The following is a 14,754-nucleotide window of genomic DNA, read 5'->3' as shown; positions in this document are numbered from 1 at the left end:
TTGTGGTATTTGGAAGATAGCTGGTTACCCAACTAATCTGTTGAACCTTTTCAGAATTCTAGTTTGTGTGACTAAAAATCAGCAATAAACATAATCTAGTGACCGATGTGAACCCTAAGCCCTCTAAGCCAGCCATGCATGACCCACAGCCCTGATGGAGCTCCAAATGTACTAAGTGCTCAGAAACATGAGGTCTTGGGTCGTGGAGATTCAAAGATAGGATGGCTCTCTTCTTCCCATTCCCATGCGTGGCTTTAATGCCAAAATGTACCCACGTCATATGTGGACTAGAATTATAAATCCCTACTAATCTCTCTGAACATGGAGCATCAGGTCCTGAACCACAAGTCAGACAGCAAGAGTCCTTCCCTGCTCAGTAAATTAACTAATAACCATAGGAAGGTTATCTGAATTGAGCAGAACTCACATTAAGTCCCATGACAGAGTAATAATAAAAGGGTAAATAATGTGTTAAACACATGTTTACATTGTTTGGCTGCATCTGCCACCTGTACAACGTTAGCCCATTTCCTATGCTGCTTTGCCTCATTTATTGTAGAGGTTAATCTCCAGTCTAAAATCTCACCTACGAAAAACTGGGCTCAATGGTACTGGAATGGGGAAGGACCAAATTTTGATTTTAAAGAATTATTAACAAGTACCTCGCAGCAGCCTGATTCCAAAGGAGACACAGAGACGTCTGGGGAACAATTCTAGGCTCGGCAGCATAAATCCTGTACAGAACCTCATTGTTGTTGGTCAGGGCTTGTGAACTCTGACCTTTCACACTCAATGATAATACCTGTAATGCCAAAAAGAATAGAAAATTTAATATTTTCAAATTAATGTCATGGCTGAATCTCCCATTCTTAACTTTGCTTCATTTTTCTAGTCATGCTAGTCACTTGCTTACTATCACTATTAACAGTTAGCTTCCTTATGAATGCAGAGTGCATGGATAGTTTTTCCACTGCAAACATTCTACCTCCACTTCAGTTATGAGCAGACTGCAGCTGACTGTAATCACTTTTGTCATCAGACTTCAATCATAGTGGGATATATAATACGATACAGCATTAGTGAAAGCTATGTTTTTTCCACTTCGCCACATTTACATAGCATAGATATATCTCATATATACACATATAAAAGAGAGAAAAAATATATATCATATATATATTGCTTAATATAACACGAAGGAAATATTTCCAACTATTTTTGAGACTAAACATTCAATAATAGCTCATAAAGATGGGACATGTTTCATAATTAGCTCACCCTGTGAAGCACTTACCACAAATCTGATCAAGCAAAGTATTCTGAGGACTCTGTCTCCTAAGGAAAATATCAGATTCCAACCATTTAATTCTTCAAATGAGAGATTACCTTATTTTTCAGGGCATGAAGATTGTTTCCAGTTATAAACCACTGCTGGCTGCTATACTCTGTAAATTGCACTAGTTCACATGTACTTTTCTCAGACATTACGTCTGCCTCTGGAACATCCAATAACCTCTCTGGAACTCGAATATAATCACCTTCTTTTCCTTCAAACTTGTGCCCATTGATTTGCTGAGGATACCAGTGAAGAGCCAGAATGGACAAATATGGGCAACTGTCAAGGATGGTTTTGCTTCTATGACAGAAAAGCAAAGATTCTGCTAAAATGGTACATGTTTGCATTTGTATGCTTACTTACATCTGTTAAGATTCATCACACTAGGGCTCTGTTCTTTATGTATAACCATGACACTACCTACCCAGAATCAGTAAAGAAAATGAATGTACTTTCGGTTCTTTTCTGGTTGTTATGATTTTTTCGCACAGAAATTTTCTGCATCCTCTTGCCTGATCCCACTTATAACCTAAACATGGGTTTTTGAAAGCCATGATATCAGAAAGACTCCGTGGCTAAAAATGCCCTTTTCTGTGAGGGCTACATCAGCACTGCTGGAAAAGTTTAAGGGAAGAATATATCACTAAGCTGAAACTCTCCAATTTATATTCAAGGATATCATAAACCTTATACATCTAAGACATGTTTTCATTGAGTTTACCTCATCCCTTTCAAACCCATCAGAGCATTTTGAATTTAATCATGTGACTGATAAAAAAGAAACAGCCCTGAACAGCAATCTTTATTCATTTAACAATTCTTTTTTGAACATTTCTTAGGCACAAGATCCTGTGCTTGGTGAAACTGCTTCCGAACCTCATTGTGTTTTGAAATCACTTTGAAGGATGTTTAAAAATAGAGGTTTCTAGATCACATCCCATTCTTACTAACTCAGAATCCTTGCCTGGGGTATGCTGGGGTTCTACAAGACTTTAACCAGTCCTCCAAAAAACCTATACATTTTTTTTCTCTGGACCCATCAGGTTTCCAATGAAGAGACACAAAGATGAATCAGATATAAAACCGACCTGAAAAAATCTGGAGAATATTAGGACATTAAAAAAAAGTTATGTATTAAACTTTAAAAGTTACATGGGCCACAAGAGATGCTGAGTATACATAATTATATCATGGATAAAAAGACCCCTAACCTGGGAAATAAAGCTGAGAATTTTAAAGGGAAGATTTAAGAAAGAGAAGGAAAGGGAAAGGGCTTTTTTTTCCCTTAACCATACACTGTCCAAAAAACATTTAACTCTACCACATTTGAATCAGTACTTTTAAATATCTATCTTTAATCCAGCCATTGTCCAGGCTCTAGACCCCTGTGACCAGACTCCTATTAAAATACCTCAACATATACAGGCCACCCACACCTACTCAACAGTTTTATCAAAAACTCATCTCTTTATCTCCCCACCTAGCCTTCCACACCTTCACTGGTGACTCTGAGCTAAAAGCTGCTGCTGCAGATCTCCCCATCCCCTGACCAGGTACGATGTTGCTGAGACGAGGGACCCTACCTACCCCCTTCCCATCCCTCTGACATGTTCTGATGTTGAGCCCATCAGCTCCATTGTAGTCCCCATCACACTGGCATTCAGAGACCAATACAACATGTACAGTGACTCTATCCAGACACGACACAAGTGTGTCAAACTCCTGGCCCCTCTTACCTGACAAGGACTACATTCTCCCTGATACTTTAATCTCCTCTATCCGTGCCCTCCCAATGACTTCACTTTCATCGATCCCCAAATCTGCTTTACACCCAGGCTTATGTGGGGTGGGGGGAGAGAATACACCTTAACATGTAGACTGGCATCACTGCAAATCCACAGTGACCAACCCAGTCAGACTAATCCACCTGACATTGTTTTTGCTTGGCTTTCAAATGACTGTTCTAGACATCATCTTTCTCCTCAATATCTCTATTCCCAAACCCTTCTTTCTCAATAGATACCTCTGAATACTGCTTAAGACAATGTATAAATAATGCCTATGAGAATGGTCAACATCTATAGAGTTTTCTGAGTAAAAAATAAAAACTAGTCTTGACCACTCTCTTATTTTCTATTTTCAACTTGCCCCCATATGTTAATTCTATTACCTAATTATTTCAAGATACCATCCTCCTCATGTCCCTGCCTCAATTTCAACCTGCATCTTCTCTTACCTAAATAATTATCCCCTTTGTAGTCTTCCTATTTCCCTTTTTTTTTTTTTTTTTTTTTTTTTGTCTTTTTAGGGCTGCACCTGCAGCACAGGGAGGATCCCAGGCTACGGAGCGAGTCAAAGCTATAGCCACTGGCCTATGCCAGAGCCACAGCAATATCAAATCTAAGCCATGTCTACGACCTACACCACAGAGCTCAAGGCAACACTGGATCCTAAACCCACTTAGCAAGGCCAGGGATTGACCCTGTATCCTCATGGATGCTAGTCAGATTCGTTTGCACTGAGCCAAGATGGGAAATCCCTTATTTCTTGATTTACCCTATTCTTTAGTCTTTAATACTGTCCTCACATATGGCTCTAAAAGTCTGTCTGATTCACACACACAACCTAACTTATTCTATATTCAATCTTTAAAGGGTGATGATCTTCCCAGACACACCATGCTCTTCTTGCCTGACTGACATTATACATGCTTCTTCCTCTTCCTAAAAATCTCAGATGAAAAGGTAAGTCTACAAAGAGGATGCATGTGGCACAAAATGCATTGATACATTCATTCATTTTATTCACTCATCATACCATACCATCTACCATGACCAGACACTGTTCTAGGCCCTGGAAATACTTTAGGCAACAGGACAGAAAAGGTCATTTCTTTTGTGCATTTACACTCTCTTGCGTTCTCACCAGGCCTTTGAGGGCACAGGCTATGGAAACCAACATTCACAGCAGGATAGATAGGTTAATCTAAGACTATCTTGATATCCTAGTGATCTTGCAGAAATATGGAAAAACAAACAGAAAGGATTAGGACCATGCAAAGCTACGAACTATTTGGCTTCACTGAACAACACTTTTAATCAGACATGTCCCATTAAAGAACAGTCACTGTTTTATAAATAACACATGTTACCCTTTGAAAATTGGGGGGTGGAGTTTTTAATTTCTAGTCATGTTCTATCATCAGCCCTTTTTTTTTTTGGTCTTTTTCTGGGGCCACTCCCACAGCATATGGAGGTTCCCAGGCTAGGGGTCAAGTCAGAGCTGTAGCCACCGGCCTACATGACAGCCACAGCAACGCGGGATCTGAGCCGAGTCTGTAACCTACACCACAGCTCAAGGCAACACCAGATTCTTAACCTACTGATCAAGGCCGGGGATCGAATCCGCAACCTCTTGGTTCCTAGTCAGATTAGTTAACCACTGCACCACAACGGTAACTCCTATCATCAGACATTTATTAATCAAAGAGAATTAAAACATGTTGAGGTCTTTGTATTACAGTGATCCAATTTATCTTATAAATGTAATTTAAAACACCAAGACTTCTGGAGAATATTAACACATAGTTACAAAATTAAACACAGTTAATAATGAACATGAGCTATATTTTATTTTTTCCTTTTCCTCTTGCTTGCTTTCTGCCATGAAATTTCAGCCATGAAACAACTAGTCTGAAGTTCAGCAACTTTCAGTGAACTTCCTTCGAATGGATGAAACTGAACCAAAATTCCAGGGAGAAGCATAATTAACAGCACACAAAAAAATCTGTAAAGTTGGAATCACTTTCCTTTTTTTAATTTTAGAATGTTATCTTATATCTTCTACTCATTATATAAATAAGAGTAAGCAATAAGACTTTTTATATTTTTAAAGGACACTTCAAGAGGAATATACTATTGACGGTATAAATTAATTTTTCTTGATACAATTTCTATGTTTTCTTCAAATAATTAACTTAACTTGCCCATTAGGTACAATGCATTGAATGAATGTATAATCCTTAGTTACATCACCTAGGTCAATCTGCATTGCATATTACTTTGTAAACTGTGAAGGAATACATCTAAGGCACCACTATTATATTAAAAGATACTTACTTTTCACCAGGAGAGCCACAGGTAACATCAGTCAGTAGAGAAAAAGCAAAATTCTCAGTCACTTCAGTAAAGTGACTGAAACCCTTAGTGTCCTTGCGTTTTGGGTTGACAAGAGCACAGAGAATCTCATAGAAAAGACTTCGACTTTCAATACTTAGTGGTTGTTTTTTTCCTTCAATAGTTATCTAGAAAAAAAGATCCAAGTATGAAAATATATCTTTGAAAATAAACTGCTTAAATGACACGCATGGTATAACGTGTTCTTTAGTTCCAGTTACTAACATTCACAAAATAAGGATGAACCCATGAAGAATTTAAAGTAGTATCAAAATCCTATTTCAAACACATTTGCACTTTGAACAGCATAACCCATCATTTTTACTAAAAGGCATAATCACCAAAATATTTTCTACTCAATGTCTAGGTAAGGTCCCAAACAACTTCAAGGGTCACTGAATTTTAACCACAATAATTAACATCATGAGTTAAAATTAACCTCACTTTTACATCTACACCATCGTTTCTTTTTCTTTTGACCAACAATTAAGGAAATAAACACAAGAATATCTACCTATAATAGAAGCAAGATTATTCTTCAGTATCTGTTTTTCACTGGAGAGAAGCTACTACATATCACTAAATTTCTCAAACATCAAGTGAGCAAATCCTTTTCCAACCAAGAGTAGACAAGAGTTCCTGATATTCCTGCCTTTATTGGTAAGCATGAGCGTTCCTACCTGAAAGGACTGGGTTATTTGTTCTTTGAGGGACAAGGAGACTAAAAGGAGAAACACCCTTCATGATTTCATTTTTTCCCCTTGCCAGAATGATGGGGACCACATCTTTATGGTCATGGGTGTGAAGTCCTGATTTGTTATTCCACTATGCTCTTAGATACCTGAGAAGAACCTATTAATTCTTCAGAATTCAAATTAGGCATTACTTTTATTGTGATTTCTAAACTGTGCCCCATCTGCCAAGATAGATGATCACTCTCTTTGTAACTTCCAAGTACCTTTACTAAGGAACTTATGACAATGCTGATTTTTCCGTTACCCGTACTAGCTGAGCTCATTGAGGAAGTGGTTCAACGTTCCCCATACTGTTTTTACAGCTTTGTAATGTATACAGTGCCAAGCCAACAGCTGAACTCAAAATCTAAGTTTATAAGAGTAGTCATCTCAAAGACAACATGAAAGAAAGGAGAATAATCCACAGGGAAAAGATAAAAGGTAGAAATAAAAAATTAACAGAGGAAAAAACTACAATGGAGACAGGGAACAGACCGCTGTCTATTAAAACAATCAAACTGAATATATTAAATGAAAAATGAGCCCAAGAAATGCTCACAGAACTCAGAGAAAATACTGCAGACAAATAGGACAAACCGTAAGATATAATATGCATACAAAATAGCAAGTATAAGAAAAAAGCAACACAGATACTTGATAAGCTAAAAAATACTCCTGGATAGGATGCAGATCTTGCTTTATTCCAGAGAAATTTAGGAAAAGAAACAACACTAGATTTGGGTGACTTTTAAATACTATTTTAAGAGTTTTTAAAAAATCTTACCAGAAATCAGGAAAGAAATTAGTAACAGAGAAACAAAAATTAACTCTGACATCAGACTTTTTTTGCAAATGAAATGCCAGAATCCAGCAGAGTAACATATGCAGTTTTAAGAGTTAAAAGTTGTGATCCAAGAAGTCTAGAGCTACACAACCTTTCATTCACATTCAAAGGCCTTAGATAGTTTCTTTAAGCACACCAAAAATAAAGCAAAAAGTTCATTCATATAGCCCTTGGTATGTAAGGGTGCTGTTCTCAGCACATTATATTAACTTCTCTCATTCTCACAAGGTGAGGAAGGTGCCACTGTTATTTTGTTTTGTTTCCTGATAAGTCACCTGAAGCAAAAGAGGGTGCTTAACTGTTCCATGAAGATGGAGATGATGAACTGCCAAACCAAGTAGGCACATGTGACAGCCATCCTGCCCTAACTCAAACATGCCCCCATTTGCTTGTTCTAAAATAACCACACAGATTGTCCCAGGCTGTAGACAATCAGTCAATACATTGCAAGCATGAAACCCAAAACCAGGTAGGAAAATACAGAGCTAAATCTAAATCTTTCTGTTAGTCTGATTACAAAATAAATCAAATGTAAAAAAATAATTCTTGAAATATAAGATATACAATATTAAAAAGTACACGATGGAAAGGAGTATGCTGGCTCTAAAAGGCCATTTTACATAAACAACAATAAAAAGAACTTTCCCCATAAGCAAACTGGCTTCTGAAATAGTTTTTAAAAAACAAAGTCAGAGAAAACTTTAAAAACTGTCAGGGAAGAACACAAAAAGGGAACCTTAGTTGGGGGGTGGGGGGGTCTAACAAACTGTCATAGAAGAAATCATTCCTGGGCTCTTTCGTGTGTTCTAGAACTCAAAATTAAAAGCAATGCCTCCTGACTTGTGTTTTGCAAGCTTCAAAAACCTGGAAACCAAAATCCAATTAAATTAAAAATTTGCATACTAAACACAGCAGTCTTAAAAGACAGATACTAGTATTAAAGCAACTGATAGGTTTTTTGGTTTTTTTTTTTTTTTTTTTTTTTGTCTTTTTGCCTTTTCTTGAGCCGCTCCCGCAGCATACGGAAGTTCCCAGGTGAGGGGTCTAATCGGAGCTGTAGCCACCAGCCTTCACCAGAGCCACGGCAACTTGGGATCCAAGCCACACCACAGCTCACAGCAACACCGGATCCTTAACCCACTGAGCAAGGCCAGGGATCGAACCTGCAACTTCATGGTTCCTAGTCAGATTCGTTAACCACTGCACCATGACAGGAACTCCCTGACAGTATTTTAAATAATGTTCACTGTGCCATGTCTAAGAAAACTAATGGAAAGAATATTATGTTGTAGCAAAAAAATGTGCCCAAAGTCACAGTTGGATTTTATCCAGAACATCTTTAAAGTGAGTCACTTAAGGCTGTTGCCCTTGTTAGCACAATATTTGTTTCTTCTGAATATAAATAAGAAGTCACTTCTACTAATAACTAAACAATACCTAAGATTTGTTGAGCTCTTCCTATAAAGAAATACATGACATAAAGCAGATTCTTTTTTAAACAATCTGGGGGGAGAGGAGTTCCCGTCGTGGCGCAGTGGTTAACGAATCCAACTAGGAACCATGAGGTTGCGGGTTCGGTCCCTGCCCTTGCTCAGTGGGTTAACGATCCGGCGTTGCCGTGAGCTGTGGTGTAGGTTGCAGACGCGGCTCGGATCCTGCGTTGCTGTGGCTCTGGCGTAGGCCAGTGGCTACAGCTCCGATTCGACCCCTAGCCTGGGAACCTCCATATGCCGCGGGAGCGGCCCAAAGAAACAGCAAAAAGACAAAAAAAAAAAAAAAAAAAAAAAAAAAAAAAACAATCTGGGGGAAAATAAAACTTATAAATATGAAACAATTTCACTAAGAATACAAGACTTGGAAGTTCTATTCAGTACCCCTGAATTTGAGGATATCTTAGATATATATGAAGTACATATAAGACATATGAATGGTTGCTAGATAAAGTACAGGTGACTCTATTTGATTTGTTTGTTTTGGTTTTTTTAGGGCTGCACTCATGGGATATGAAGGTTCCCAGGCTAGGAATCAAATTGGAGATGTACCTGCTGGCCTACATCACAGTCACAGCAACGAAGAATCAAAGCCGCATCTGTGACCTACACCATAGCTCAAGGAAATGCCAGATCCTTAACCCACTGAACAAGGCCAGGGAATGAACCTACATCCTCATAGATACCAGTTGGAGACACTTCTGCTGCACCACAGTGGGAACTCTGACTCTATTTGATTTTCAGATAAACAACCAATAATTGCTTCATATAAGTAAGTCCCAAATAGTGCATGCAAATAAAAATATTTTTATTTGTAATATATTTATACCAACTATATATTCATTGTTCATCTGAAATTCAAAAATAATTGAGCATCCTATATTTTATTAAAATTTCAACCCTACCATGTGTTTACCTGCATTTTCAATGCCTCTTTCATTACTGTCTTGTCGTTATTATCAATATGTCTATCTTTTTCCAATTTTTGTTATTCCAAGTAATCCTGAAATAATCATTCTTGTTATACATTTATTTGCACAAAAATTCCCCAGACCTATTAGCTCTTTTTTCCTTACTTTTTCTCTCCACTTTATATAATTGAAACACAATCATTAGAATGTCTTTTGACTTTGCAGTATATGCAAAGAGAAATTGTGTTTAAACTTTATGTGGTCAAGTTTATCAGTCATTTCCTTTATGACTTCTGGGTTTTGTTTTATGCTTTAAAAAGAATTTTACCACTTCAAACTTACATATTAAAAATGTTTCATCTAGGTTTTCTGCTAGAATTTTGTTTCGGTTTTACAGTTAAATCTCCAATCTGTCTGGGATTTATTTTGGAGAAGGGTTTAGGATGGAGATATAGCTATATTTTTCTTTCAAATGGTTAAATCACATGTACCAACACTCTTCTTAGAGAATAATAATTTTCGACCCACTGATCTGAAACGTCCCCTTTATCATGTATGAAATGTTCAAAGTTGCTTGATTTCTGCACTTTCTGTTTAATTCCATTAACCTGAATGTCTATGGCAGCATCAGTGCCACCCTGTTTTAATCACTGTAACTTCATATTTTCACTTCTAGTAGAGTAAGGTCCCTAACATTTTCCCCTTTTTCATTTCTGCTCTTTTTCACATATATATTCTTCCAGGTGAAGTACAACACCATATGACCAGGTAAAACAAATTTAAAACAATTTACTGGTACTTTGATATGGATTATTTCCATTTAAAGGTTAATTTATAGAAAATTACTGTCTCTATGATATTGAGTCTTCCTTTTGTTAAACAAATTATAGATTTCTATTCACTAGAGTCTTTCATGTTACTCAGAATTTTTCAGTTTTGTTTATATGTTATAATATATGATATTACTGAATGATGTCAGTTGCTTAAATTATCAGTAACTAATAGCATATATAAATAACTTTAAGAAAACAATATGCCATAACACTGAAAAAATTTTAGTTACATGATTTTAGCAATAATCATAGCAAAGGCAGCCTCAGTTGGAATACAATAATTTTCTTTTAAGAATTTGAATAATGCAATCTATTTAATTTTATAATATTTTAGGACACAAAATATATTTTATTGCTTTAATAACTGCCAGGTTATTTCACATAAATTACTTTACTATATGAGAAAAATTATACTGTTTGTTAATGATCACTCAAAAAAATGAATTAAATTTTTCCATAGGTGCTTCTTTCATAATTCAGTGTCACTGTCCATGATAAATCTAACTGAAAAAAATCAAGATGTACTATTCAACAACTCTAGTTAAATTAGTGTTGACTCTCAACCAATAATATATAGCTTTCTATATAACTTGCTGAGGGAAAAAAGAGGTAAAACAATGTTCTTATATCTCTTCTAAATCACACAAAAAAGAGGCTCTCTTTTTTAAAACTTAGTTACCATATATTCTTTCCCTCTTTTTAGACAAAATTAAATTGTTATTTTCCTATGCTTTCATCATTAGAATTTTAAGTAACATCATTTCACAGGGTAAATCCTTACCTCTAGAACTTTCTCTGCATGAAAAAGGAGTCACTTCTCTTCTCTGTACTAGCTCTTCTTGCCTATATACGTATAATTTTCTTTTCTACATTTCAGTCATTGTGCTTTACGAGATATCATAAGAATTCAAATAGACATGATAATCTAAAACTCCACTGTCAACATTTTAGGTGCTTAAAGGTCATGTGTTAGAACTGCAGTATTTATAAACCAATATGTATGCATTTAAAACTTTTTATCCCTTGCACTTGAATATATTGATAAGAAATATCTTGATAAGAAAGTCCCAAATAAACCCCAAGATTTTTTTCCTTCAATAAAATTCCTCTTTGATATTTTCTTTCATTTACATTCTTAGGATCTTACAGCTCCATTTAATTTCTTGATTTACATAAATGTAAACAGATAAACAGGTTTAAAAAAACACATAGGTGGAGTAAGTCCACTCCAATTCAAATGCCTGAAATCATTTGGTCATTACTCAGTTCTCTTTTTCTGCAAAAGTCTTCAGTACCCAGGAGGAGCAGGGAACCAGCAGAGGGCAGGGCCTCCTGTTCCATGGCATTTCAACTGGAAGAACTATGCTACATCGTCTAGTCCAGGCCCTCTTTTTATGGACTCAAAAAACTGGGATGCAGTCCCAAAAGATATTTGTCTAGTTGCTGGAGAATCAGAAAGAGCTTGGAGCTTCTAACATCCGGTGCCTCTTTCCAGACACTGGTCTTTCCTACTGCTGCAGCAAATCCCTCATCATTCTCTGAGTGTAAGACGGAAGTTTCCAAACAGGCATCAGTCACAAGAAGCAAAACCACAGTGTCAGATGGGATGAATTCCATTCTTAGGTTCAGAACTTTAACTGTATCATGATATCTGACATTATAACTAAATTCATGATAAGAGACATTATAACGGTATACGGGTTTTTTGTCTTTTAAAAATGTATGCAATTTTAGCAGTGGTGCAACTGCTAACATGTGCAAGAGCTCCTTACCTTGTCTATTAAATGCATCACGGCGCTGAGTTGTTCATCTGTGTTCTCCGTGGCCACTTTCACGCTGATGCTGTGGAGCACCCTCATGAGAATCTCCCCATCCAGGGGCTGCTGCAGCTGCTCTGCAAGCCCCCAAAAGGCCTGCGAATCCGCGTCAGAGACAAGAGTGATGTTAGCAGTCCCATACACCTTATCAATTCTGGCACCACCTTCTGGGTCAAAAAGCACAATCTGGAAGCGTTTCGGAAATGGATTTAAAGACCCTGTGTCTGGCGTTAGGATGACATCCAATACAGTGTTTCTCTGGCCAGGTTCAAAGACCAATGTGCCTTCAGTTCTCACAAAGTCTTTCCCAGAAAGAGCTGGAGAGATGAGAGTACGGCCAATTGTCTCAGCACTCCTCAATTCCTAGAAATTAAACAACACTGCTTTTGTGAAACTATCAAACCACAGATCTTGTCCTAAACAAATTTTATTTCTCTTAAACAATCTGATGAACCACAACAATATTACTATTATAATGGGGGCGGGAGCGTTTACACTTTTTCTAATCTCCTAAGACAATTAGACAGATAAATACACATCACACAGTGATGAAGTTAAGAAAGACAGATTCCTTAGAATAGATCAAGAAAGAGAACTAGAAATGGCACTACTGCCTTACAGGATTTCTCCAGATGTGAGCCTACTAAAATGTGAAGATACTCAGAGACGTACGTGCCCAGGGGTCAGATCACAGATGTCCCTTGTACAAAGTATGACAAGAAGACAACGGAGTGACACATTTTACTGCATATTTTTATGAGTATCCAGGCTTGTGGATAGTTAGGCTATAGCAGTGGATAAGGATGGAAGCAAGGAGGAGGGATGGGGGTTTACATTAGTTCATGCAAAAAGACAAGGGGAACTTGGGTTGTACAAGTAAAAAGAGAAGTGCTCAGACTGGGTATGCACTTTGAATGTAGAGTTAGCCGGACTTTAATTCATTGTTAGATGGAGAGGAAGAGGAGAATAAGGATAACTCCTAGCTGTTTGCCTGGATGAATGGCAATAAACTGGGGGAAATATTGTTAAGAATGAAATCAAGAATTATATATTATATATATATTAAGCCTGAGATGACTTTCAGACAATTCAAATGAAGATATCAAGTAAGAGCAATTAGATATATGAGTCCAGATCAGGATCAGAGAAGGGTCTAGTGATAAAAATTCAGGGGTTCTCATTTTATAGGTGGTATTGAAAGAAAACAAGTGTGGATGGTCTAGGCTAGAGAGTGAGTCTAGGTGGACCCCAGTATGTATTGGTCAGGAGGACCAAAACCAGCAATAGGAAAGAGCTGTGAGAGAGGTAGGGGTGAAGTACAGGAACCTGTGGTGTTCTAGATGCCCTAAGGAGAAGTCAATGCATCCAGGAGGAAGAAGAACATGCATCCAGGAGTGATGTAAAGTGAAAAATCAAGAAAGATAAAGAGGAATTCTCTCTGTGGCTCACCAGTTAACAAACCCGACTAGGATCCATGAGGATACAGGTGCTATACCTGGCCTCGTACAGTGGGTTAAGAATCTGGCCTTGCCACGAGCTGTGGTATAGGTCACAGATGAGGCTCAGATCCCATGTTGCCATGGCTGTGGCGTAGACCACTGGGTGTAACCCCAATTCAACCCCTAGCCTGGGAATTTCCATATGCTGAAGGTGTGGCCCTAAAAAAAAAGGCAAAAAAAAATTTTTTTTTAAGTAAAGAAATAAAGAAAGATAAAGAGCTTTCAAGGATCCCTGCAGCATAGCGGTAGGGGGAAAACAAAGAAGAAGCCTTGCTAAAGGAAACAACTAAAAAGTCTACTGGCTTCAGCATGGATACGTTAAGTATCCACTGCAATATGATATAATCAGCAAAAATGAAACAACTACACGCATCAGCACAGGTACTTCTCAAAATAAACATTGTTGAGGAAAAAAAAAAAAACACACCATAGGGAGTACCTCTCATGGCTCAGTTGTAATGAACCTCACCAGTACCCATTTGAATGCAGATTCCATCCCTGGCCTCTCTCAGTGGGTTAAGGATCCACTGTTGCCTAGAGCTGTGGTGTAGGTCACAGACATGGCTTGGATCTGGGTATTGCTGTTGCTGTGGTGTAGGCCAGTAGCAACAGCTCCAATTGGACCCCTAGCCTGGGAACTTCCATATGCTGAGTGTGTGGCCCTAAAAAGACCAAAAAAACAAAAACCAAACAAACAAACAGCACACCATAAAACAATACAATTAGAAGAATCTCATTTGCACAAATTTCCAAAACAGGTAACCCTGAACAGGATATGGTAGGTGGTAAAACTATAAATAAAAGCTAAAAGTAAGGTAATAAGTCAACATGAAATTCAGAATAGAGGTTATCTGCAAGATCAGGAATGGTTATTCTGTAAGATAAAACAGGATAGCATCAGAGAAGGGTTTATGGCAGTCAGTTCTAAGATACTGATAAAGTTGGGTTTCTTAAGGTAGGTGGTGATAATTTCATTACTATAAACTACATATATACATCCATCCACAGTTTTCTGGTAGAATTTATTTCACAATTCAGATGTTTAAAGGAAATGGGACAATCAAAATGTTTTCATGTTTATAGAATACATATAACAAGTACAAAGATGCACTTTG

At 37.4% G+C, this 14,754-nt stretch overlaps 1 protein-coding gene across 5 annotated transcripts in view; it reads right to left on the bottom strand.

Annotated features, from left to right (window-relative positions):
• The window catches only part of ADGRV1 (adhesion G protein-coupled receptor V1), a 574,200-nt gene that overhangs the window by 291,738 nt on the left and 267,708 nt on the right, over positions 1-14,754 (bottom strand). For all 5 annotated transcript variants that reach the window (XM_021085372.1, XM_021085373.1, XM_021085375.1 and 2 more), the window contains 4 exons: positions 12,096-12,503; positions 5,455-5,639; positions 1,387-1,636; positions 663-802 (listed from right to left, as the gene is read on the bottom strand). In XM_021085372.1, coding sequence (XP_020941031.1) covers positions 663-802; positions 1,387-1,636; positions 5,455-5,639; positions 12,096-12,503 — 983 coding nt within the window. The remainder of the gene's footprint in view (positions 1-662; positions 803-1,386; positions 1,637-5,454; positions 5,640-12,095; positions 12,504-14,754) is intronic.

The sequence above is a fragment of the Sus scrofa genome, chromosome 2, assembly GCF_000003025.6.
Source record: "Sus scrofa isolate TJ Tabasco breed Duroc chromosome 2, Sscrofa11.1, whole genome shotgun sequence".
Lineage (NCBI taxonomy): Eukaryota > Metazoa > Chordata > Mammalia > Artiodactyla > Suidae > Sus > Sus scrofa.
Note: the sequence above shows the minus strand (reverse complement) of the source record. Positions and strands in the feature narration are given on the sequence as shown.